The sequence below is a fragment of the Zootermopsis nevadensis genome, unplaced genomic scaffold (assembly GCF_977971745.1).
Source record: "Zootermopsis nevadensis isolate Lab colony 2312 unplaced genomic scaffold, Znev_1.0 Znev_ptg000030l, whole genome shotgun sequence".
Classification (NCBI taxonomy): Eukaryota; Metazoa; Arthropoda; class Insecta; order Blattodea; family Termopsidae; genus Zootermopsis; species Zootermopsis nevadensis.
The window spans coordinates 12,636,077-12,660,849 of NW_028259162.1; the positions used below are offsets into that span (position 1 = coordinate 12,636,077).

General features: G+C 37.4%; 1 protein-coding gene and 2 long non-coding RNA genes across 5 annotated transcripts; 1 reads left to right on the top strand and 2 right to left on the bottom strand.

Moving 5' to 3' along the window:
• Positions 1-1,567: 1,567 nt before the first annotated feature.
• LOC110839640 (heat shock 70 kDa protein cognate 2) lies at positions 1,568-17,909 on the top strand. Of its 2 annotated transcripts, none has more exons than XM_022084026.2 (6): positions 1,568-1,865; positions 11,421-12,002; positions 12,697-12,996; positions 13,705-13,974; positions 15,112-15,393; positions 15,880-17,909. In XM_022084026.2, the coding sequence occupies exons 1-6, from the start codon at positions 1,692-1,694 to the stop codon at positions 16,162-16,164; spliced, it is 1,893 nt and encodes a 630-aa protein (XP_021939718.1). In that variant the 5' UTR covers positions 1,568-1,691; the 3' UTR covers positions 16,165-17,909. The 2 variants fall into 2 exon arrangements, with proteins under 2 accessions (XP_021939718.1, XP_087214472.1); XM_087358346.1 differs by lacking the exon at positions 1,568-1,865 and adding an exon at positions 10,514-10,534.
• On the bottom strand, positions 4,794-7,407 carry LOC110839643 (uncharacterized). Its single transcript, XR_002546564.2, has 2 exons — positions 7,232-7,407; positions 4,794-7,138 (listed from the first exon to the last, which is right to left on the bottom strand). It is a non-coding gene; the product is annotated as an uncharacterized LOC110839643 (long non-coding RNA).
• On the bottom strand, positions 17,018-22,187 carry LOC110839642 (uncharacterized). 2 transcript variants are annotated; one of them, XR_015537754.1, is made up of 4 exons: positions 22,014-22,187; positions 21,672-21,821; positions 21,327-21,441; positions 17,018-19,381 (listed from the first exon to the last, which is right to left on the bottom strand). It is a non-coding gene; the product is annotated as an uncharacterized LOC110839642 (long non-coding RNA). The 2 variants fall into 2 exon arrangements; XR_002546563.2 differs by having other exon boundaries at positions 21,327-21,821.
• Positions 22,188-24,773: the final 2,586 nt, after the last annotated feature.

Consider the following 24,773-nt stretch of genomic DNA (forward strand, 5'->3'; position numbering starts at 1 on the left):
CTGAACACTGTAATGTAAGCAAATGAAATGTGTAAATTTTAAGATATTCTTGAAAGTCAACATGTTTACTCCGTAAGTACACATTAATAATAATTTACATATACTTTTACATGCAGAATATACACTTATATTCAATCATGCTTAATTTTATATATTATTTTGAAATTAAATGTAATTTGTAAATAGTAAGATGTTATTACCGGCAGATTTCTTAATGCTTCTTTCCCTTTTTTTTCTTTTTCTGGGCATCAGGCCATGGGAACCCACGGCATTTTAGCACATCTTGGATGTTGTGACATGTGTAATAGGCATTTTCCATAGCAGATTCATTAAAAATATCTATATTACAGCGGGATTTAGACCTGCCTTCAGACTTCTTTGTAGTGGATTGTCTTTTTGCCTTTTCCTTTGGTTTCTTTTTACTTTTACCAGTCATGATGTCACAATTTACTACAGTTGTACTTTATGGACCCAAGTTCTTGTACTTGTATATCTGAGCGAGTATTTATTTGAGAAAGCTGCGTGGTTGCTATGGAAACCCGATGCTCTTCTAAAAATCGAAATCACCCGCAATTTTAAATGTACATGCCATATCGTGTAGGTGATTCACGATGTCTCGTTAAACAGGGAAAACTTTATATATTTTATACAATGTGTTGTATTGTAGGTTTATTTAAAGTATAGCTATGTGAGTTACGAAAATATTTATTAAAAGTTAATTTTCTGAATCTTTTGAAAATCCAGGTGCTGTGGGACGTCGTCAGATTTTTTTAAATAGCCCATTCTTTGTAGAGACACGTGTGGAGCCTTTCAAAAAGTCGTAGCTATATTTCAATGTTAATGTTGCTTTGACTACGCAGTACACATTCTCATTTTGCATTTATCGTCTTCCTTGTATAGAAACTTGCTTTCTAGATCAGTTAACTGGTCGTGTATAGTTTTCCGTGGCCTACAATGAATTTAGTTTGTATCATAATCACAACTTCTCATTGCCATTCAATATTACGTAAAATGTATTTAGTTCTGTCATAGTAGATTATTTCAGTATATTGCTATAAGTTAATGATGATTTAATAAAATTAGAGAAAGACAAAATTTCAACATTTAGTTAATTTAATTTCCAAATCTCAACATGTGTCGGATGAGAGGACGGCCTGCTGATACGATTCTGTATCGTCTTTGAAATCTGAGCGTGTATGGCCTAGAATACACATCACGCTTTCTTTACGAGGCTTCTGAATACGAGGGCGGATGTTTACTACCATTTCAAGTGTTCTTTCTAACAGTTTAAACAACGATAGTTATCGAAACTATGAACTTGATGAAATGGACTTGAAAAAGTGAATTTCATATTTGCTTGAATAGGGTTAAAATGTAGGAAAATTACGCATGAAAATGTTGCTTGTAGCAGTGTTCTCTTTGTTTCTGCGTTACCTCGGAAACTTTCTATTTATATTTTCCTGGCGTGGTTTTGGAATAATAAAAAAACACACGCCTTGCTTTCTGGAACATTAAAGCAGTTTCTACGCCCACACTATTTGTGAGGATGGGAGATAAGGCCGACCTCTGTTGGACGTATCGTAAAATCATGGCGGACGGGGATAAAAATTACCTCTCTGCGGTGAAGGTAGTAGAGTAGCCGGTGGCTTCGAGCGAAATTCAAACGTTCTCATTTTAGTGTGGTTGTCACCATGGGAAAGACACCAGCTGTAGGAATAGATCTTGGAACTACGTACTCCTGTGTCGGAGTATGGCAACATGGAAAAGTGGAAATTATTGCAAATGATCAAGGGAATCGGACAACGCCAAGTTATGTGGCCTTTACTGATACGGAACGATTAATTGGCGATGCTGCCAAAAGTCAGGTAGGCCTATTGTCAGTTGTTTGAAATTAATTTGTGATAGGGAAGTTAAAATTGTTTGCTATGCTTAATAACCGTAAGTAAAACAATTTAGAGATTGACTGGTGGATTTGGGAAGGTTTGAATGTTTTTTATAAGAGACGAAACTATTATTTAAACCTCAGTTCAGATTTTCGTAATCTATATTGCAAATTTCTGTGACTGAAATTGAAAACATCCTCTGTTTTGAGTTTGTTCTGTGATAATTTCCTTAATTCATTTCGAATTATGTATTTTCTAAATGGCCTTTGTTCTAGCAAAAATGAAACATTTCAAAAATACTCCGCTGCCATTACAGAATCATGAAGCTTGTTGAGACTGCCCTATAGGTTAATGCAGTGGTATTCAACCTGGGGTACGCGTACCCCCGGGGGGTTCTCAATGACATCTTAGGGGGTACGTGAAATTTAAAAAAAGTATTATTTTATGATAAGCACTGAATAATCAGGGCCAGATTTAATACATTATTATGGATGTAATTTATTTAATTTACTTTAGATGTAGATTTTATACCATGTATAACTTGATCTCATATGAGATTAATTTCAGTGCACGCATTTTGATGTAATCTTAACGGGATATAATTACCTATTATTTATTGTAAATAAAACAAGAGAATAACAAACAGCGTTCCCATTTTATTACTACATTGTAGCGCAAGACTGCATAGTTTACATTCCTTGGCCACAGTGTTGCAATGATATGTATACTTTTCGATATACAGCTAGATTCAAATCTTAACACACGATGGTCGGGCACCACTGACATTTAAAAAAAATGTGTAATAGGTTATTTATTACCAAGAAGTTCATAAACATTTTCTAAATCGCTACCTAGTTTGCATTGAAAACACGCCTTGGACCGTAGTATAAGTAGCTACTTATTTGCGTGTAACTTAAATTGTGAATTGTAAAGTGCCACATGTCCAATACAAAAAGGACCCAGTACCAAAACAAACAGAATTAACTGATATTTTAGGTTCTCACGACTGTGAATTATCTTGTGCCGCCGTATTGTCTTTCAGATGGTTACCAACGTTTTGGAGAAACGCGATTAGAAACTGAGTTTATCTGTGGCTTACAAAAAAGTAATACCAAAATTTGAACGAAAATCGATGCATCCAATCTGGCTAGTTCTGGCTATCCTGTTCTTCATGGTAGTAGCTGGTGGCCACACAGTCGCTGGTCTAGATACAAATTCCAAATTCTTTAAGTTAGAATTTTAAATACATGAACCGAATTTGAGTTTTCGATGTGCGAACTTCTGCACACTTCCAAATACAGTATTTCCCGATGTATAAGACTTACCCACAAAATTAAAGCAATTTTAAGGTATAAAACTAAAAAATATATGGATGTACCTAACCTTTCATAAACATTATTTAATTATAATAATTATACACGTAATCAAATTATGTTGATAGTTGAACATTACTTCTCGGGGGGAGAAACGAATTCGAACCGAAATTAACCTACTGTGGCGGATTTAGAGTGCAACTGTGCTGACAACGGTGATAACCTTCGCTGTGTAAGACGGATGCACAGTGATTTTGAGGCATGTTTTTAAGGTAAAACTGTGCGTCTTTTCACTGGAAAATATGGTAGCAAATATTTGTGTTCCTAATTTAGCGAACTTTGAAAGTTCGTTGAAAACGTTGGAGAGCAGGAGTTTGCAATAGTGTCTGTGTTTGATCTGAGGACCTAGCTGTTTCGTCATGACATTACATCATCACTTCTTTTAGTTATTGTCAAATAGAATTAATATTTAAACACAAAGGAACAAATAATCTTTAGCATTGAAAGATATTACAGAGTGTCTTGAACTAACTCATTTGGTTACTAGTTGCCGACTTGCGATAGAATAGCTCAGGGCGAAGAACGTGCACTAGCCCGGGAAGGTTAGTATGACTTGTAATATTCCCTTAGGCAAACTATGGAGATATATGTTACCTGTTGACACTTTAAAGTCGAAAGACAGATGGCGATTCTCATCCGGCCCTCACTAATATTTTTACTATTCAGTTGTTGTTGTTTTGTTTTTTTGGTAAAATTTGGCTGATCCTAAAACTGACCAGTTTATTCGTCCATCAAGACGACTCGACTATAGACATGTATTTAGTGAGTCGAACCTGCCGTAATTTAACCGGTCTGTGATTTAGACGAAAAAATGGTCCCGTAATTAAACTGGTACGTTTGCCTTCTAGATGTCACAGTCAGTTCACGTCAGTTTTAACATTGACTTACCTACTTTATTTTTCTTCGTAAGATTTTTAGAAAATATGTTAATGGTGAACCATCCATTTTAATTCACTGCTGGGAAAACATAGACAAAGTTCTGTTATACCAACATAAAGATGAGTCAACTTAAAACATTACTAGGGTGAAAAGTTACTCCAATATGGAGAGTGGATTTACACATTTGTCACATGCTCTTCTGTATTTGACGTACGACGCCAGCCTTTAATACTGATTTATTTATTTTGGACTTCATTAAATTTTATTTGAAATGCTTCAGATGTTTTCGATCTGTAATAGTAAGTCTTTAACGCCACGGTTGTCTAGCGGTTAGAACGCTGGCCTTGTAATCCTGGGATCTCGGGTTCGATTCCCGGCGGTGCCCGAATTTATAACTTGTGTTGGGCAAGGCCGTGGTCTAGGCAACACGGAGATTTCCTCCTGAGGCTTCTCCGGTTTCTCCGTGGCATCCCAACAATTACTCCATTCACACACAGAAGAAGGCAATGGAAAACCACTTCTGGATCATGCCAAGAACGTATGAACAGATCCCAGTCCGAGAGAAGGATAGAAGGATCCTGTTCATATGGACCTGTCGTCAGACAGAACACTAATAATAATAATAGTAAGTCTGAGATGTACGGCTCATTTATATGTGTACAGTTTGTTTAATTCTCAGTTTATTTAATATCGCTGTACCAACTTCACACAGCTACATAGTGTGGAATGAGAAATTGCGTGATGATTATTAGTGGTTGGCCGTAAAGCGATTTCTTAAATGTTGCTCGCTACGAGGACTCAAATAAATAGGAATTACATTTGGCTTAGGCACTTCTTACCTGGAACCAAAGATTTATAAGTTTACGCCGAATTTATGCTGTATAATATCAATTTCACGAAACTACAACACAAAGGAATAATTTAATTATATAAATTTCTCTACAAATCGTTGTAGTAAGCAATATTAACACATATTCATATTCCTCCACTGACCGTTATACTGTGAAGACTAATTTATCGTAGATCTTGTTGATAATAGGTAAATGATAATAGTATCATGCACTAGCCTACTCACAGAGCTGTCAGGTTTTAAGGAGCAGTGGACGTAAAAGTGTCATTTAGTAGCATTCATTAGTACGTTTTGTTAGTATCATTAAGAAGTACGTTAGTTCCACTCATTAGGACGTTTTAAAGCAGATATGTTCTACTGATTTGTAGGTGTTCTTCACACTTTAGCGTGAGCTAAGAGCACGTTATTGGCCTATCCATGCATGTATGTCTGTCTGTCTGTGGCGCTTTTGAAACAATAGGACCTCGGGCCACAGTGCAAAAACTACCTAAGCGATGTGTCGTAAATGGCACCTTTGGAACGTCAATGTACTGCCAGAATACAATTTTCCGATAGTGTTTCTTTGCAAGCAGAAAGACATTACAGGTTGTTGATTTGTAGGTTAATTGACAGTTTGCTTTTGTTTTGAGATGTTACGTAGGGTCACACGAGATATGATTATTGCGACGACAGTGTACTATGTGGGGGTAAGGATTGGAAAGGAAACAATTTAAAGTAGTTTTCCAGTAGGTCAGATGCTTTACAATTAGGCTAAACTCTCTTATCATTTCTACCAGTTGTCTAAGTAACGGACACGCCCCACGAAGCATGTCTGCCCTTTACAAAACAAGTTACATCATACTGAATTTGCAAGGCACTCAACGTTTAAACGGATATTGTTACGTTTACATACTAGAAGCATTAATGAATTGTTACATTAGAAAATAAAATACACTAAAGTCGAGGTCGAAGTGAAGAATTTCAAACTCTTATGAAAGAAACGTAGTTTGGTCTTTGGGTTTTGTTGACTGCACTCCATGCACTTTGATGCCAACAGCCCTATAAGGCAATACATTGGTGCCTGCACGAATATACACGATCGACTGACTAATCAGTGAATGTGCTGTGTTCCAACGTTTCTTTCAATCGTGGTTCTGAGAGGACAACCACCTTCTTGACAAGATGGAAGTGAAACTTCCAAATATGGTTCTGTAACTCATACAAATGACATAATCAGCTATGACGTTACTTGAATACGACTTGATATTTAATGTTTATTACTCACATTGAATACATAGTTGGATTGCCAACTATCGAGTATATATTAATTAACAGATGGAGTAGAATGTGGCAACATATTAATAGTCTAACCTGTCCTACCAGCTACAGATTACAGTAAATCGAATTTAACCTTTGATCTCTTTTGAAGGATAGTTTGTTTGTTTGTTTTTTAATTCTGTAAGTCTTTAAGTCACCATTACGTAACAAGTTATGATTGCAACACCATCATCCTCTTGACTGCATACTTTATAAGTCAGTCACTGAGAATTGTAACTAAGCGTAAATTTTGGCAAGACCGAGAGCGGAGTGTGGGAAGAATGGAAACAAAGTATGAAGAGGCTTACCGGCTGATTCAGAAATGTTATTACTACAGAGCTGTTTTTCGGTTCTGTATAGAATTCACTATATTATTATTAATTTAATTACCCAGAGCATAAACTACGATATAGGCCTGTATTGTCCGCTTCCTTTCTGCACTCTCGTATAACTGTAGAGACATCGCAAAGTCTAATATTCAACCAAGGGCGTCCTGGCGAATTTCCAAATATTTTCCTCGCGTTAATTTGAAATCAAAGTAGACTGTGAAGAGTACAGCGAAAATGGAGGATATCGTAGCAAAGAACACTCCAAGAAAAATAACTTTTTAAACCAAAACTTGAGTATCACGACATTAAATGTTGTGATTGTCTATTCAGCCTTCTAGAATTGTTACGAACAGGCAGACAGGATGAAGTTAATCGGCGAATTGCTTGCAACTTTTATTTTCTAACGCTCCTGTAAACAAAAGATAGCAGCTCTCTTCTGGGTTTCAGCGCCGTGTAGTCTGGTAAAAGTTTACCAGCCTCCAACATCACCCATCTTTGGAATCACCGCGATAAACTCAAATCCTGCTCCTGAAAGCAACAAATGAGATTTTTCAGCCAGGAAAGTATCTAGCTACGGGCTGGAATGACCGATGTAGTAACGCCATTGGGCTGTGGGCCTACCCGTCCACATACTCGGTGGTTACCCAGGGTTATAAATCAACTCTGTATAATCTGACATGCTGACAGCATCGTTGAATAAATGATGAATAAACAGATATAGGCCTACGTCTTTCTCAGTTGTAGGCGAACACTTTCTTGCGCACTCTAGACTGCACTGTCTCTCGCTGGTTGCTGGAAATATTTCAATTTCCTGCTTCATACTCAAAGTCTGGTCGGACGTGGGAGTCACGCTGCTATATATAAATAGAATTGGGTCCTACCAGTTAAGGCTACGCCATCACGATGCGTGGAATATGACGCTCAAATTTCGGGTTTTCTCCTGAACACACGTTCTCACGCGGAAATTGCAATAACTTGAATATCAAAACAAATAATACTAAATATCCTGCATATATACTGTTTTGGCGTCAAAGTAATTATTCATTACACAGTTGACATTTTACCCACAAGTTTTGGAACGTTCACGGTAGCGAATTCTTAAAAGAAAAAGACCTCATCTTTGGTGTAGCCTGAAGGTCCAGGTCTAAGGTCACCTTTACCATGGGGCCAAACAGCTAGGGTTTCTATCCTTTCCCTTTTACATAAAAACGGAAGAAGATCCAACTTTCGAATCGTAATTTAATTAAAATATAGACAATGGACAAAGTCGAAGTTGCCGCTTTTACAGATGTCTATAGTCGAACAAGAGGTTGCCTCCAAGCTCATATTGTTGATGATGACGAATTATAAGTAACTCACGTAGATACGTTGGTCTCCAATAGTATTCTGCTCATAACGAGTTTCAAGGAAATGATTCAAACACATTTGTATCTGGTCGAATGAAGGGACACACAAATCGTTAATACTTTATGATCAAAATGAAGCAATATTATGAGCAAGCCGAATCTTCTGTTTATTTGTGCGGCGAGAAAACTGTTACTGCCTTCGAACGAGAAACAACACAACTCTTAACATGAAAATGACGGTTATAAGTAATTTAGTGCTAAATTACAACCATGATGAACTGCTGGCTGTTAATCACATGACTATGTAATATGTATGAACGGCATTTTACCCTTCATGTTTAATTAAACGAAATTTCTGTCACACTGAGAGCAAAGATTGACAGTTCTCGAGAAGGAAATTGCTAATTAACATTAACAAAAGAATGGAGAATCCTCCATAATGAGAAGCTTTATAATCTGTACTTTCGCCATATTTTATTAGGATCATAAAGACAAGGAGGTTGTGGTGGAAGTGTATGTGGCATGCGTTGGAAGGATGAGAAATGCTAACAGAATTTTAGTTTAAAAATTTATGAAAATATATAAGTAGATTTGGATAAGAAAACAGTATTAAAATGATACTTAATGAAGTAAGATGTGAGGGTATGGACCGGATTTAAGTGGCTCAGGACAGGGACTAATGGCGAACTCTTGTGATTACGGTAATGAATCTTCGATTTCTATAAACGACAAGATTTTTGACTAGCTGAGCGACTGTTAGCTTCTCATTAAGGATTCTGCTTTATGTATTTATGAATCTAAATTAGTGACTCGTTTAAAATGTAACACAGACATGATAGTAGGCCTATAACTATTACATATTATACGGAGAACACGTCTTTAAAAAAATTATGCTAAGTTGCCTTAAATTTAATTTTTAATTTTTGAAGTACATTTCTTATAGTCATTTTTTTATTAAGCACAGAATATAATTTAAATGTAGAGCGCTTTTACTCAGACTTTTTCCTACAGAACAAGCACATAAATTTATTCTAGCAACACGTTTTACTAAGTAGTCAATGATTCAAAAGTACACATCTCAGTTCCTATTATAGGAACTAAGTTGTAAAGAATGAAATTTGTCACACGTTCAGTTGGTTAGCTGGGCGTTAAACTGTCGTGGGTGCCGCGTACTCTCAGGCCTATTTTAAGACGGACCAACCCCAGGTTATTTTTCTATCTCCTCGCCAAATACTTGGTCTCGTGGAGGAAACTGGTCTTCGAAATAAGGCGCCGAAACTGTTGCATTTGAACTCGAGTGGCTATAAAAGTAATTTCAAACTGTGGGCGTTGTTTGCTGTTACTCTGTAGAACTGACTTCATCTTATCTCCCAGAATATTCACTAAGAAACATACTATTGAAGCAATGTGTCCAGCGAAATAAAACGTTTTCTGACGTCACAAAACTGTTTACCATACCAGACACATTATATATTTAGTTTATCTATATAAGTTTCCAGAATAAAAATCCAGTTATGTGCCGGTTCTAGTCACCGTTACTAATAAGTTCTTAAGGTCATTTGTTTTAATAAAAACTGAATTATGCAAAACTATTATTAAGGACCTGTAGCTCTAAAACATAGTAAACAGTTCGAAGAATAATAATCTTATTTTTGTGTATTGCCCAAACCTTTATATGCCTGTATTATTGAGCACGTTATTTTTTATTTATTTGTGTAATGTAATTAAGGCAGTGGCGTAACTCGGGCTATTAGTTGCCGGGTTTTTTTTTACTGCATTGGCATGGTTTCGCGTCCTGAACAATTCAGTGGGATTTGTGGTTGACGAAGTTCTACTGGGGTAGGTTTTCCTCTGCCAATATCCTTCCGCCACTGCTTGTCGAATAGGAAACAAATACGATATAGTTCCCAGGCCACTGTTTGTTTGTCACCTCTAAACACATCCTGAATAGAAAATACATTATAATAATAAACACATTTATATTTTCAAAAATAAAAATATGTTATTCAAATGAAGGATAAAAATTTAACTGAACTGCGTACGACGACATTTTTTTTTATACTAATGATCAGTTATAAATAATTAATATTGCGAGAAATTAAATAAGCTGAATTCCATTTATAAATCTTAGTTTTCACATTGTGCAAGTTAACTGAAAATACGTTTATGCAATTCTTTATCAAGTATATGAGATTAGTTGAACAGAAGTAGTTTCGCTCGTTAAAATTATTTGATCCAAATGAAAACTGAATTGATTCCATGATTTCTCAGTTTTCCAGTATTATATAAAATTAGGTCCTACTTTGTATTTATAGTTCATTTAACGACGCTTTTTTCAGTAGCTCAAACTATATAACGTCGACAGTGAATAATGAATAATAATTTGAAAGGATGTGGAAGGAAGCGGTTGTGGTCTAATTTAAGGTGCTATCCTGGCATTTGTCTGGAGGAACTGAGGAATACCACGGAAAACCCCAGTCAGGCTAGCCGGCCTCCGGGCCGATATTTGAACCCAGGACCTCCCGAATATGAAGCAAGAGTGTTAAACACTCAACTACGACGTTCAGTGTTTAGTTAGGTAAGCGTGATTTAAAAATGAATTCGTGATAAGTTAGCATTAGAAATTACCAGAACAATTAAAGCACCTTTGAAGGAATTAATCCACCAGTCTTCAGAGTCACGTACTCCCCAAATCCTTTTCTGAAGTTACAGCTCATTAACTCCTTATTGCTAATTGGAGTCGTAATTAGCCTTGTAGTTTCAGTTCTGTATTTAACTTTGTCAGTGTTGCTTTTTACATGTGAGGGACCAAAAGTGGTGACCTGAAAATTAACGCTCTGTTATGAACGTATTTAGTTCTTTTCTCGCTGTGAAAGTCAAAGATATCAACATCTGCGCCAAACAGAACTCTTAGCTGTTAAAACGAGAGAAATGGCGAAAATCTGGTCTTCGCACAATCTTTTGATGATAAAGTTCAAGTACATTTCACATAAACGTAAAGCAAATATAGAAAATATAAACAAACAGTACAGTTTGCTAAAAGGGGAACGGAAACGGTGACATTAGCTTTGCATAAATAAGCATTTTTTATTATCAGGAAGTAGAGAAAAAAGAGTGAAAATCATTACGGTTAGTGCAATGCAAATGTCGACTTCTTCAGATTATCACACTATCAGCTATCAGTAAATTCACACATTTTTTATAACTTAATTTTGACTTTTTTCATGAACTCTGATTGCTTTAATTTAATTTTGGAACAGGATTTTTTAAGTGATCGAGTATAGTTTAATGGAGCTATTTAGAAAACCAACTTACTAAAACTATCAATTCCTACCAAAGTTTATATTTATATAAAGCCTCTAGATATAAATAAACTATTAAATGAAAAACAATGTCAGAGCATAGATGAAAGTAACTGTTTTGCCAGCAAGTAAATATTGGCTATAAAATTTTTACATTTCCAGGTGGCAATGAATCCCAAAAATACAGTGTTTGATGCTAAACGTCTCATCGGCCGTCGTTTTGATGACCCAAAAATCCAAAATGACATGAAACATTGGCCGTTCACCGTCGTCAATGAAGCTGGTAAGCCCAAGATCCAGGTGGAGTACAAGGGAGAAATCAAGAAATTCGCACCTGAAGAAGTCAGTTCGATGGTTCTGAGCAAGATGCGAGAGATCGCCGAGACGTACCTGGGGGGAAAGGTAAGCGACGCCGTCGTCACTGTGCCTGCGTACTTCAACGACTCCCAGCGTCAGGCAACCAAAGACGCCGGTGCCATAGCTGGTCTCAACGTTCTCCGCATTATCAACGAGCCTACGGCCGCCGCTCTGGCTTACGGACTCGATAAGAATTTGAAGGGCGAAAAGAATGTTCTGATCTTCGACCTCGGGGGCGGCACTTTCGACGTATCCGTGCTGGCCATTGACGAGGGATCTCTGTTCGAAGTGAAATCAACCGCAGGCGACACACATCTTGGCGGTGAAGACTTCGATAATCGACTAGTGACTCATTTTGCTGATGAATTCCAACGGAAATATAAAAAGGTAAGGCATATCCATATCAACAGAAGCTTATGTTCTTCAAAGCCACGTCGTTCTGAAAATTAAATAATTTGCAAGAAAAGGATAAATAAACTTATTACAATTAAATTATTTTAATAACTTCACTTTAATATTATACGATGTTTCTACGATTTAGAACTTAAGGTTATGTTCAATTGCCAATGTGGACGGATTAATTATGTTATTTAACGACCTACTATAATTGAGAAGTTATTTAGTAGCAAATAATTAGGTGATTCATTGAGGATGTTGTTTCAAAGTAAGCCCACCAGACGGAGTGAGAAAATTCTCGAATCTCTCAGTTAGATTAGTCAATATTCCGGCTGTGGTTCGACCACAACATATCACGATTAGAAGTCAAAAATCTTCGCATTTTACCCAACTTCATTGGTTACCTGATTCTGTGTCTTTTTTGCTGTTCATTACGCACAAGACTTCGTTAATACGTATAATTAAGGAGTAAGGAATATGAAAATATTAGTGTTGGTGTTTATTGGGATGACTTCGGCTTTCATTGCTGAAAGTTGTCATGGTGATAAACACAAGGGCAACAATCTGTTGTTAAAATTGTCAGCGCCTGACCTACGAAATGATGCACAAATATTACCACAGTTTTTCAGCAAATATACAAACCCGCGAAAGAGGCGTGTCTGCTGTACTTCTGCTGTTCTTTAAGGATCTGAAAGGGAACTCGAGAGCGTTGAGACGTCTGCGGACAGCGTGTGAAAGAGCCAAACGCACCCTGTCCTCGAGTACCGAGGCAAGCCTCGAGATCGACGCCCTTCACGAAGGCATCGACTTCTACGCCAAGATAACACGAGCCCGCTTTGAGGAGCTGTGCATGGACCTCTTTCGATCAACGCTGACGCCCGTAGAACGCGCACTGGCTGACGCAAAGCTGGACAAGGGACATATACATGACGTCGTGCTCGTTGGCGGTTCCATTCGCATCCCGAAAATCCAGAAGATGTTACAGGCAAGCTTAGATTTATTGCTGCTTCGCCCTGAATATGATAGCAAAGGATTCTGTGATGGAGTTAGCACCTTTAACGCCAATGTGGAAACATCTGATGGTTCGATATATATTTGGATTGACAGGGAAGGATATATTCTAAATTCTGAACTTAAAATCTACTTCTGGATTTGATTTCTTTCCGTCATTTATCTATGTCTACATAATCATAATAATAATAATAACTATAATAATATATTGATCCACAGATTTTTCTACTACCACAGATAAACTTGTAATAAAGTCTTCTCCAGGCTTCTGTATAATCCAAAATGTGTTGCTGTTGTAGATTGCCTTCAAACTTTGTCCTTTCTAAAATTTGTGCCATGTAGTGATTTATATTTCCCTACCTTTCTTATTTATTTTCCATAGCACAAAAATGTAGGCATGTATTAAGTTTCTTGGACTGTTTTAGCCACCCTTTAAAAATTGAATACAAGTACACAGAATGAAGATGGCTGTCTTCTGGGTTGCCGCGCTGTTTCGCTTGGTAGAAGTTTACCGACGTTTCAGAGGTCCTTGCTGCCTCCATCATCAAGGCGTCTACTACACGGCTCAACAACCCAGAAGACAGCCATCTTCAGACTCACCGCTGTGAAAACCTCAAATCATTTTCCAGAAAGCCTGTTCCAATATTAAATTCTTATGAATGCACTTTTATTTACGATGTAGGACTTCTTCTGTGGTAAAGCACTCAACCTCTCCATCAACCCAGACGAGGCTGTAGCTTATGGTGCTGCAGTGCAGGCTGCCATCTTGAGTGGGGACACGAGTTCCCAGATTCAAGATGTCCTTCTGGTGGATGTGGCTCCCCTGTCTCTTGGCATTGAGACAGCTGGAGGTGTCATGACAAAAATCGTGGAGCGAAACTCACGCATTCCTTGCAAACAGACACAAACCTTCACGACGTACTCCGACAACCAGTCAGCGGTCACAATACAGGTCTGTAGATCATTAGGTTTTGAGTCATCTTTTGCAGTATATTCCATTTTCAAAATTATGATAAGAATGCTTTCCAAAACGCAAACAAATCAGGAATACAGGGTAAGATGTTGAATTGACTTAAATTGTTTTATATCCCTGAGATTCTTTCTGCGTGATGCATAAACTTTGTGCTACTTTCATAAATTGTATAAGTTCCAAATGACTATGATACTTCTAGTGACGTTAAAAGAAGAAAAATCATGAGATCTGTTAATCGGTTGCTGTGATTTATGATTCATAAGCACCTAAGCATCAGGCATCACGAACTGGGGCATGAAAGAAATTCTTGATATGCATTCGATAAGAGATATGGCAGTTCCGGAGCTGATCTTGAATGCAAAGGAAAACTCCCCCAGTGACCCTCAAAAATATTTACTCCTGACTGTCCATTTCCTTATCAAACATCTTACAAATATCTTTTTCTATGGCTCTCCGGTCCGTATTCGGTCCGTGGCCTCAATTCTCCTCTTCCATTCGGTCCTCTGTTAGGTCCGTCTGTCCGAGGCTTTGATCGAGGTTTCGAAACATCTTCCTTTTTACGGTGCAAGGTTGTTAGCCTTGCGACCAACCCCCAACCTGGAGGACCAGGGTACCTGTCTTAGTCTGACCTCTCCCCCTCGACCAATCTGGCTAGGGAGGCCCTACCAGTAGCTCTTGGGGTCACTGAGGTACTCAAGCCCCACCACCACGACAAGGTGCAGGTACCAGTAAGTGGGGATTGTATAAATATATGTATAAAATATATTAGTATGAGACAGTATAAAAATGTACTGTTATAGTTCTGCAGTTTTTATTGTTTATCTGCTTCTAATAGCAGAATTAGTTAATTATTATATTATAAATTAGGGGTTATATGAAATTAAATAACATGATGTGTAGTTCTTTTGGGTTTTCTTCAGATTTTCTTTGCAAAACAAGTTTTTTACTTGAAATAACATAAAGGTTTGCAACATTGCTTGCTTGCATTCCTTGATATCAGAGCAGTAGCTGATCGACATGCAATTATTTCAAATACAAAAAATGTTACATAAGGGCAATTACGTCAATGTGAAATTTAGATTGAATGAAGAACAATTTTTCTACTTTTATTTGCAGGTGTTTGAAGGTGAACGAGCAATGACTGCAGATAATAATTTATTGGGAACTTTCAATTTAACTGGAATACCTCCAGCTCCAAGAGGCGTTCCAAAAATAGAGGTCACTTTTGATTTGGACGCTAACGGAATTCTGAATGTTTCTGCCAAAGAAGGCAGTACTGGAAGATCAGAAAGAATCACTATCCAGAATGACAAAGGGAGATTGTCCAAGGAAGAAATTGACAAAATGCTTGATGAAGCTGAGAAGTATCGGACAGAGGACGAAAAGCAGAAGGAGAAGGTGAATAAAAATTAATGTAACGACAAAGCATTGAATATAGAAATCTCAACTAGTTTTGTATTAGAAATTGGTATAATGAATTGGGTAAACTACAAGTTTACAGGGAAATTTTTTGATACATCTAGTTTAACCTTCGTATCTTCGCTGGACATTAACTATAATAAGGGATGAATGGAACAAAATGTGTTATGCACTGTTCTGCATATCTGGTGCAATTTTAGGTATGCATACTGCATTTGTTGCAATTGTAATTTCTGAATACCTTGACTTTTATTTTAGTAAGAATAAAATATTTATAAAAATGTCAAAGACTGATAGGCCAGATTAAATTATCCTGTGAATTGCACCCAGGCCATGTGCTATACTGTGGAAAGAGATGTCTGATACGAGTTTTGGGCTGTGATTGGTACAATTGTAATTTTTTTGAGTGGTTAGTTAAAAACTAGAAAATTTACGTGGTGTTTTTGACTCGTCGTTTGTACGCAGGTAACGGCAAGAAATCAGCTTGAGAGTTACACATTTGGGGTAAAGCAGGCAGCTGAAGAAGCAGCAGCAGGAAAGCTTACAGATGATGAAAAGAAAACAGTGCAAGAGAAATGCAAGTCGGTGTTGAGCTGGCTAGACAGCAACACTCTCGCTGAGAAGGATGAGTACGAGGACAAACTGAAGGAAATCCAACGTGACGTGGGACCCATAATGGTAAAACTGCACCGGGGCTCCAGTGGCAATGGTTCTGGTGGCAAGGGACCCACTGTTGAGGAAGTTGACTAAATTAATAGTTGTAACCAAATAAGCTCCTGCAATATGAAGACGTTAAGGTCGGACTCACGCTGCGCGCCATGCGTTGGTGGTCTTGCTGCTTCCTTTAACAACACGCTCTTCAATTTTGTTAGCAATAATTGGTGCTTAAGACAGATTATAATTCTTGTTACTATTATAATTTATTTAACAATGCTCAGTCACATGCAGGAGTCATATATCCTTAGATGCGGCAAAGTACGTTTTTAACTTATTCTTTCTATTTATTTCCTACAATTCCACTATTTAATTTATTTTGGGTTTATTTAACAGCGCTCTTGAAATTTATAAGATTTTATAACATTGACTGATAGGATGGTTAGTGAATAATGAATTGGTTGGATACAGCATGGAAACAGTCACGGCCTAATTTAAGATACTATATTTGCATTTACCTGGAGGAACCAAGGAAAACAACAGATATCTCAATCATGATACCTGGTTTCTTGACCAAGATCTGAGGTTTATGTACAAATGGCTATTAAGCAGTTGTGAACAGCAGACAACGGTGTTCCTCCAGCTTTGGTTGTGGTCAGGAGCTAGCAACTCGTCACAGTAAAAGAACCAGCATGTTCCAAAATGACCAATTACAGGCTCTTATTCCATAAAAGACAGGGAATTTAAGGGGTTGAGTGACTGACAGTTTCTGAAGAAGCGTTTTGTTGCATGTGGTTAGTTGATCAATGAGTCCATTAGCTTTCGAAACTAAATTGAAGTGTCAAGACACTGAAGGAATATCAACACACATATGTAACGGGATTTTAAAAATAACATTAACATCTTTCTGTAAAAGAATTACACTATCCAAGGAAGAAATACAAATAGCTGTTATAACATTTAGTATATATTGTGTAGTTAGTAAAGAAACTTTTAATACACTCTTACACAAAATGTAGCAGAATTTTATATAGCCCAGTTGTATCCCTAGATGAAGTTCTGCCACTTTACGGACACTGAAAATATTACACGAGTATTATTTTAGTCAATAACGAAGCACAGGTTTGTAGTAATTGCATTATTTTATATGAACAGCATGTGTGACTGCGATAGTTGGGTAAATGTTTCCATTATATAGAAATTAAACTTGGGGCAGAGGAATGTATGAATAGTTGCTAATGATCCATTTTGTGTTCCAGACCCAAAGACTTCATAAGTCCATTAACATAACTGCAAAATACTAAATAATAATTTATGTATCATTACCTGTAAATAAAAGTTACAGAAACCCTACGAGACAATATCAAGGAGCGTAACATTTTATCATACCAAATGATACTGCATTTCAGATATTTTACTTCTATGTCAAATAATGTGAACAGCTGACTTCAGCTCTTCGATATGTGGGTTAAGATGAAAGAAATGTGTAGATTAGTTGATATGTGTGTGAAAACACGAGCCTGATAAGGTGCCAAGAAATATGAACACCATATGCACGTGGTCTTCTTTCAATTTACGATTTTCTGTTTGATTTGTTGGCTTCAGTAGAAGAGAATATGGCATATACTTACACCTACTAGACTTAAATACATTTTACAGAAGTTCTTTTACTACGAAACTGAAGTCTGCATAATTAATATATGTGAGTTACAAGTACTACTTGATTAAATGTAATTATTTAACACTGACTACATCACTGTATATCACCAATATATCAAATTGTAGGATTCAAGATTCCTAATATTTCATATTTTGACAATAAAGTACATTTTTTGTGCATATACAGTTTTTACAATGGAATTAAAATACTAACACTATATAAGAGTGACTTGTGATTTGAAGTTCTGAATGCCAAAACTGACCGAGGTAATTTTTCGCTCTTGGGAGATTTGGCGTTGTCCCTGAACTGCCAATTTTGGATATGTGGTATAAAGAAGCTTCAGAACCTGCTGCTGAATTTCGTCCACTTGAAGTTTTGCATTGCATTCATGGAACACAAATTTGTAGCAGATCAAAAACGACACTGTCTTGAAAAACTGTATTAACGATTTTGTAAGCATCTGGAATCAAAATTAAATCAATTGGGAAAAATTCTGCAGCCTTAAAACTTTGTAATTGTAGTAGAAAATTACTTTTTTTATTAGTAACCGCATTGGAATTAACATTTAGTGGCACAGTTTTACTAAAATTTCGTGCTTGTAAGCCTATCAATAGCTTCATGAATTTTGCTGTGGGCATAAAAGGGATCAGATAGTTCGAGAGGTAACCGCTAGATGGTACAAGTTAATTGCTGGTGCTTCATAGATATACACAAACAAATCCATACCAAGGAATTATTGGAAAGGCGAAACAAATTGACATCTTGCATCAACCATTCAGTAATTGGCTCCTTTACGTGATTTTAAATAAGCAATGTTTAAATAAAACAGTGTCAACGAATTATGTAATGTCATTGTTCTAATAGACGTGAACTTGATTCCTTCACATGTATTGCGCGCGGAGGGATGCGCCGTATGAAATTTTTAAATTTTTAATTGAACTAACTTAAAGTGAAGCAGATGAAATGCAACTAGAAAATATACAAATTCATTTTTCAGCCACCTTTCTCCACCGTCTGGTGTAAATGTTTGTGACGATAAATGATTCATTATACCGATACGTTATATAAAGCGTATCGGGTTTTGGCGATATTCCCGTCTTCAGGCGATTGTCGTTAAACTGACATTTTTGTTCAATAGATCGACCGCGAAGGTCGAGACCGAACATTTCTTTGCACCGTCGTTACCTTGTATGAACACTCGAGCGAAATGGCCATCTACTAATTGTCGAATCATGTAATAATATAAAACTTTGTTTCCATAGTTGCAGTGTTTGGGTTCATCGTGGAGTGATATATAGAAGAAACGAACGTACGAAGCTTATTACATAAGAAATGTCGAAGAGGAGGTTCCAGAAGGGCTGTCGACCCTCCACCGTTTTAGATCTCTACATTTATCAATGTTGTGCTGTTGGCTGTTACGCAAAATCTTAATGTTTGGATTATGAAACTTCACGTACGTTTGCTACAGCTCGTATTTTTTTACCTCTGATTAAGCCTGAAATTCCGCAGTTTATCACCAAATTTAATCTCCGTCAAGAGTGTTTAAAGCCCTTCCAGCCGGTTTCTAACGAAGAAGTTGCCATCTTTGGCATCTGGGCAGGGCAAATCGTACTGATGGAGCTGTTGTACCTCTGTGACTCGGTCTTCTGAGCCCTGTCGAAAAGAAGAGATAAAGGTGAGAGCATTTAGGTAGTAGAGGCTATAGGCCAAACGCCAACTATTGAAAGTATAATTTCATGAGGAGAACAATAGGGTTTATATTTATCTGATAAAGGGACTCAGACGTAATGAACAAATTAAGTAGCTAGAGGTAAATTTAAAAATCGTGTTTTTCAAATTTCCCATTACCAGCCAAATAAACGAAAATCGTTGGCGAGACAAAGCAAACAATGCCATAGGGCCATAACAGGCCGCTGGACCTAAAACGTGGATGATCATAAAGTGTGAATTTTGTAGACCATCTTTGTGAAAAAGTTGAAGGATCTGTCTTCATCTAGTATTGATTGAGGTGAAGGGAAGTTCGTCAGACATCACGATGAAAATGTTTCAGCCTCCCTATGTTTTAGTAGTGGTAATGTCAGTTGAAAGATGTTCATATTTTTACAGGTGGACGAGTTTAAGAGACACGTCTCTGAGAATTCCCGTGACAAGGGGTCGGCCTTCCACATAGAAACCTATAGGCTTATTATATCGTCTGTAAGCGTTTTCAGGTAATTTAATTTGCGAGTGAATTCCAGAAATGCTTGCTACTTCTCAGTTCAAAATATTTTGTCTTCCGGTCAGATTGCTAAGAACCTGAAAATTAAAGTATACAAAACAATAATTTTGCCTGTTGTTTGGTATGGGTGCGAAACATGGTCTCTCACTCAGAGGGAGGAACACAGATTGCAGGTGTTTGAGAATAGGGTGTTAAGGAGGATATTTGGGCCTAAGAGGGAAGACGATGGGGCGTGGAGAAAACTGCATAATGATGAGCTTAAGCATCTGTACTCCTCCCCCAGTATTGTCAGGGTGATTAAGTCGAGAAGAATGAGATGGGCTGGGCATGTAGCGCGCATGGAAGGGACAAGAGGTGTGCACCGGGTACTGGTTGGGAAACCTGAAGGGAAGAGGCCGCTGGGGAGACCTAGACGTAGATGGGAGGATAATGTCAGGCGGGATCTATGGGTGATTGGAATTTACTGGCCCAGGACAGAGTCCGGTGAAGGGCTTTGGTTAGTTCGGTGATGAACCTTCAAGCCATCTAGTTAGTTTGTTAGCATGACATCCTTAATTTTTCTCACACAGGTATACCTTGATTTTCTGCACTGGGTACAGGACGATTATTTTATAATCATACTTTAATTTGATACTTTCTGACACAAATGTCAAATGGAAAGTTGATGGTTGAGGCAGCAAGGACCACTGAAACGTTGGCAACCTTCTACCAGACTACACGGCGCTAGAAACCAGAAGATAGCCATCTTCGTACTCACCACCATGAGAACCTTAAATCTTACATGGGAAGTTGTACTTTAAGTTTGCTTAGGCGTGTCACAGGTAAGTTAGACATTTTTCTTGTTCTGAAACCGAGAGCAACTACTTTGATGGTGATAATGGTGTTACGACGATGAGTCACATGCTCTTTGTGTCGATCTCTTACGTAGACTCCTGCTGTGAGATACATCACGTAATTATCTCCACTATTATCAGTGATCCCATTATCCCTTGCCTTTGAAACGCCATTTCACCCACCGCATCACCTGTCTATTAAGCTTTTTGGACAGGGTGTTGGAGAAAACTTCTGTTTTTGGTGAGGTCTTCGTTATGATGGTTGCTGTTGAAAAAAGAAGGCCACACCAGTGTAGCGACTTTCTGGGCGAGGAGTTATAAAGCGAGAGCCGGTTCCAGCTCTTTGCCCGTCGGTTGCCTCTCTCTCTCTCAGCATTCCATCTGCCGCAGCGGACTGGGGTATAATTACGCCGCCATTAGCTCGCCCTTACTCCCTAATTTTCGCGGCCTATTGTTACGTCTGCCTCCAGGCACTGGGCGAGATTCCTTTCATAAAATTTATTACATGTTACCTGGCGGGACCCAAAGTAATTTCTGCTTCCTTTACCTTTTGGTTCTTGGCTCGGATGGACCCGTCTAGCTGCTGACTGGCTGCTTTGGAAGAAAAGGCAGGCAAGCATAGTAGAGTTGTCCTTCACGGTTAAACAAGGGCAGCTAGTAGCCTGTAGCGGCGATGTAATGGCCGAAGTGCACAACAGATGATAAAACAAAGTAATTAATACACAAGTAGACTGGTAAGTTCGCTGATGATTTTGCTAAATTCTTCGCACGTAACACATAAGACGTGTCTGATAATATTATTAAGAGATACTCAAATTTTTTGGTAGCCGTTTTTTTTAGAAAGAAAGTACATCGTAACAAATGAACTACCTCAAAATAAAATAAAGTATACCCCGAAAATGCACCAAACTATGTTCAATTTCAAATCCATATTTTTCTTGGTGGAACAATTTAATTCCTTATCGTTAATGTTGAATCTGTTGCTGGACGCTGGACAGGCCCAGTGGCGGGTTCTGCGAAGACGGTAGTGACTCTTCGTATTCTATAAAAGACGGGAATTTTCTCGCTTATTAGTTTGTATAGAAGCTCTCTGTCCCACGAAGATAGTAAATAAAGAATAAAGTACCAACAACAAATCCGGGCAATATTTCAGCTAAATCTCTCTTTCTGATGTGAAAACATACAATGGTAGTCCAACGAATCTGTTTATTGTTCTAATAACACACAGCCTTACTTGTCAGCTGTAGGTCTAGTGTTCGTCACAAATATACAGTAACGTAGTTCTGTAATTTAAGAAGGCCTGCTCTCAGTTAAAAGATTGCGTCTGTGGTTGAAACGTGTATCTTCATGCAGGCCTGCCTACGCTGTGTGTTTAGGTTGCCTTACTCGGCATTGCCTGGTCAGAACAGCTGCCAGTCGCTTTGTGTGAAGCGATTCTGTCCTCCACGTGCGCAGTACAACACCGACTTTCTAACCCTGTCGTATCATTGTCTCTCTACCTCAGTCTTGATCAGATAGATTACCTTGTAAAACACGATGTCTTAATTTTCCGAACACGACTATTTGAAATTCATTATGTTAACCTGTATGACAACGTTATTTTTATTATCTAAAATCTTAACATACGAACAGATAATGATCAAAATTAAATTATCGTGTTCAATCCTCACATCCCTTTTCTTTAAGATCTGTTTTAATATTATCCCTGACTTACATCTTCCTAATTGTATCTTTCCTTCAGGCTTTCCAACCAAGATCTTATAAGCATTTCTCATCTCTACTGTGAGCTTTAATTCTCGCCCATTTAATTGAGGTGTTCAATTAAGACTTTATAAACTACTCTTATCGGGAAAGCCTTGGCGGTGAGTCTTGCAGTTCCAGCCGATAGCGAGAAAGTAGCAGTTGCTTCATTAAGGCAGCATGTGCGCAGTCAGTTAATTAGAAATTATTTAGGTGTGACTGACGTAGCAAATATATTGAGAAATATCGAATACAATAAAAGATGATTAAAGACCGGAGAATAATAGGCCTCAGCCTGACCCTTGACCATTAAGAACTTTGTTTTCGAGTTTGAATGTTCAAACTTGAAAATGTGGGGAGATTTTCTGGTCTTGCTTTTAAACGTGTATCATGATAATTATTTGATAGGTCGTCTTTCTCGGCGTTAAATTAAAGACGTTTATGTAAATCTGAGTCTTTCTATAATATAATCTTATTTGATCGTGCATTCTGTTTCGTGTATGAAGATAATGTTGTCATTTGCTTTCAAAAAGAGCCAAATAAAAGAACCCTCGAAAATAAGCAAAGAGTAAAAATTATAAAAAAAGATCCTTAATTAAAAGGCAAGAAATAAGTTGGTTAATAAAAACAGGATTCGGCCATCTGCATTTATGTTGCCGATGATACGGTACATAAATATAAATGTGCACATTTGAGAGTTTGAATTACACTGGGATAGACGCTGAAGAATTCTCGTCGGAATTAGCAAGAGAATATTAGAGCTACAGTTACAATGAGCATTAAAAGCTTTTATCTGTGCATACCACTTCTGCCATGAAAAAGAGACGAATTCCTTTCATTGGACGATGTTTTTGGTATACAAAGGACTGCCGGTTGTTCCTTTGTGTTATTTCTATTGCTAGGAGCAGCCAGCTCCTCGGATAGTCGAGTGACACTAACTAGTTGGGGTTTTGATCTCAGGGGCGGACTGGAGTGAAAAGGATGATATGAGACTTAAAGTAAGTTCTGAAGGAAAGAAGCGATAGTCAAGTCCACAGACTGCATAGTGTACAGTCGGAAGAACAAACGAGCATGACTCATTAATTTTCCGGTAGTGTGTTGACTGATTATTACATTTGAATATTTACTTATTTATTCGTATGTTTTTGTACAGTCTTTGTGTTTGCGTCTGACGATTTTAATACAAGCAACATGAAGACGGCAGTATTTGAAGACGATGTTCTTTGTATTCGCGTCAAAAAGCTTAGTAAACCTCTGAAAATTCTCAATCGGGATTTTCTGTCTGGAGTGGAATGGAAGAGGCAAGAAGCCAGGTTTCTTGGGCTTGCTTATACAGAGTCACGGCACACATTTCCTGTAAAATTTAAACACACAAAAAATGTATTTCATTCTGGTTACAGTTTTTGTACGAAGATGCCGTCATCTGCTTAAATGAACTGTCTGGTATTTGCTTCTGTACGTTTTTACGTGTGAGAGACTTATTCTAACGGATTGAATCTTTCCAGAGATATGAACCTTCGTGCTGACACTTGCAAGGCAAGTAAGCATCTAGCCGTTAGCTGGTTTTTCTTGAAGAAGTGTACTAAGTGCTCATATTTTGTTGTGTCAAAGTGCAACTCTCTGAAGATATGAATCATCGGGACTAGAACACTTTGGCCCAATTAAGAGGCTGCCCCAAATATGCGAAATTCCACGTAAAGAGTTAAAAATGTTTGTTCTTTAATATTTATCCCAAATAAACGGCTTCCCCGATTAACCTATAGCCCAATTAAACAGAATCTACTGTATTTATGTTAATGTGGAATGGTGTCGAGGAAAGTGATTTTATTGTATTAACTAATTATAAATTTTTCTTAAATTAAACATTAAGTTGTACATTACTCACATGAAAAGTTTCAAAATTTCAAATTAACATTTACATAATTCAAATAGAAATTGCACCCGTATAAATACAAGAAAATAATCTTATTTAAATGTCGAAAGTAGTATTTTTTGGGACAGTGCCTTCTTGTTACAACAATAAACTATGACTAACAACAGATACAATGAGACTTAACTTTTATGTTCAAAATATACGCAATATATATTATTCTCCATTCGTCTGTTAATTTAAAAAGGAATGAGTAATTGGTTATCTGCACGTAGGCATTTGACATCATCACGACTTTCTGATAGATATGATTCATCTCTCTGAAACGACAGTCTCAATAAATCTTTAAGCGTGTTTAGAAGGGCATTTTTTTTTATTCACTAC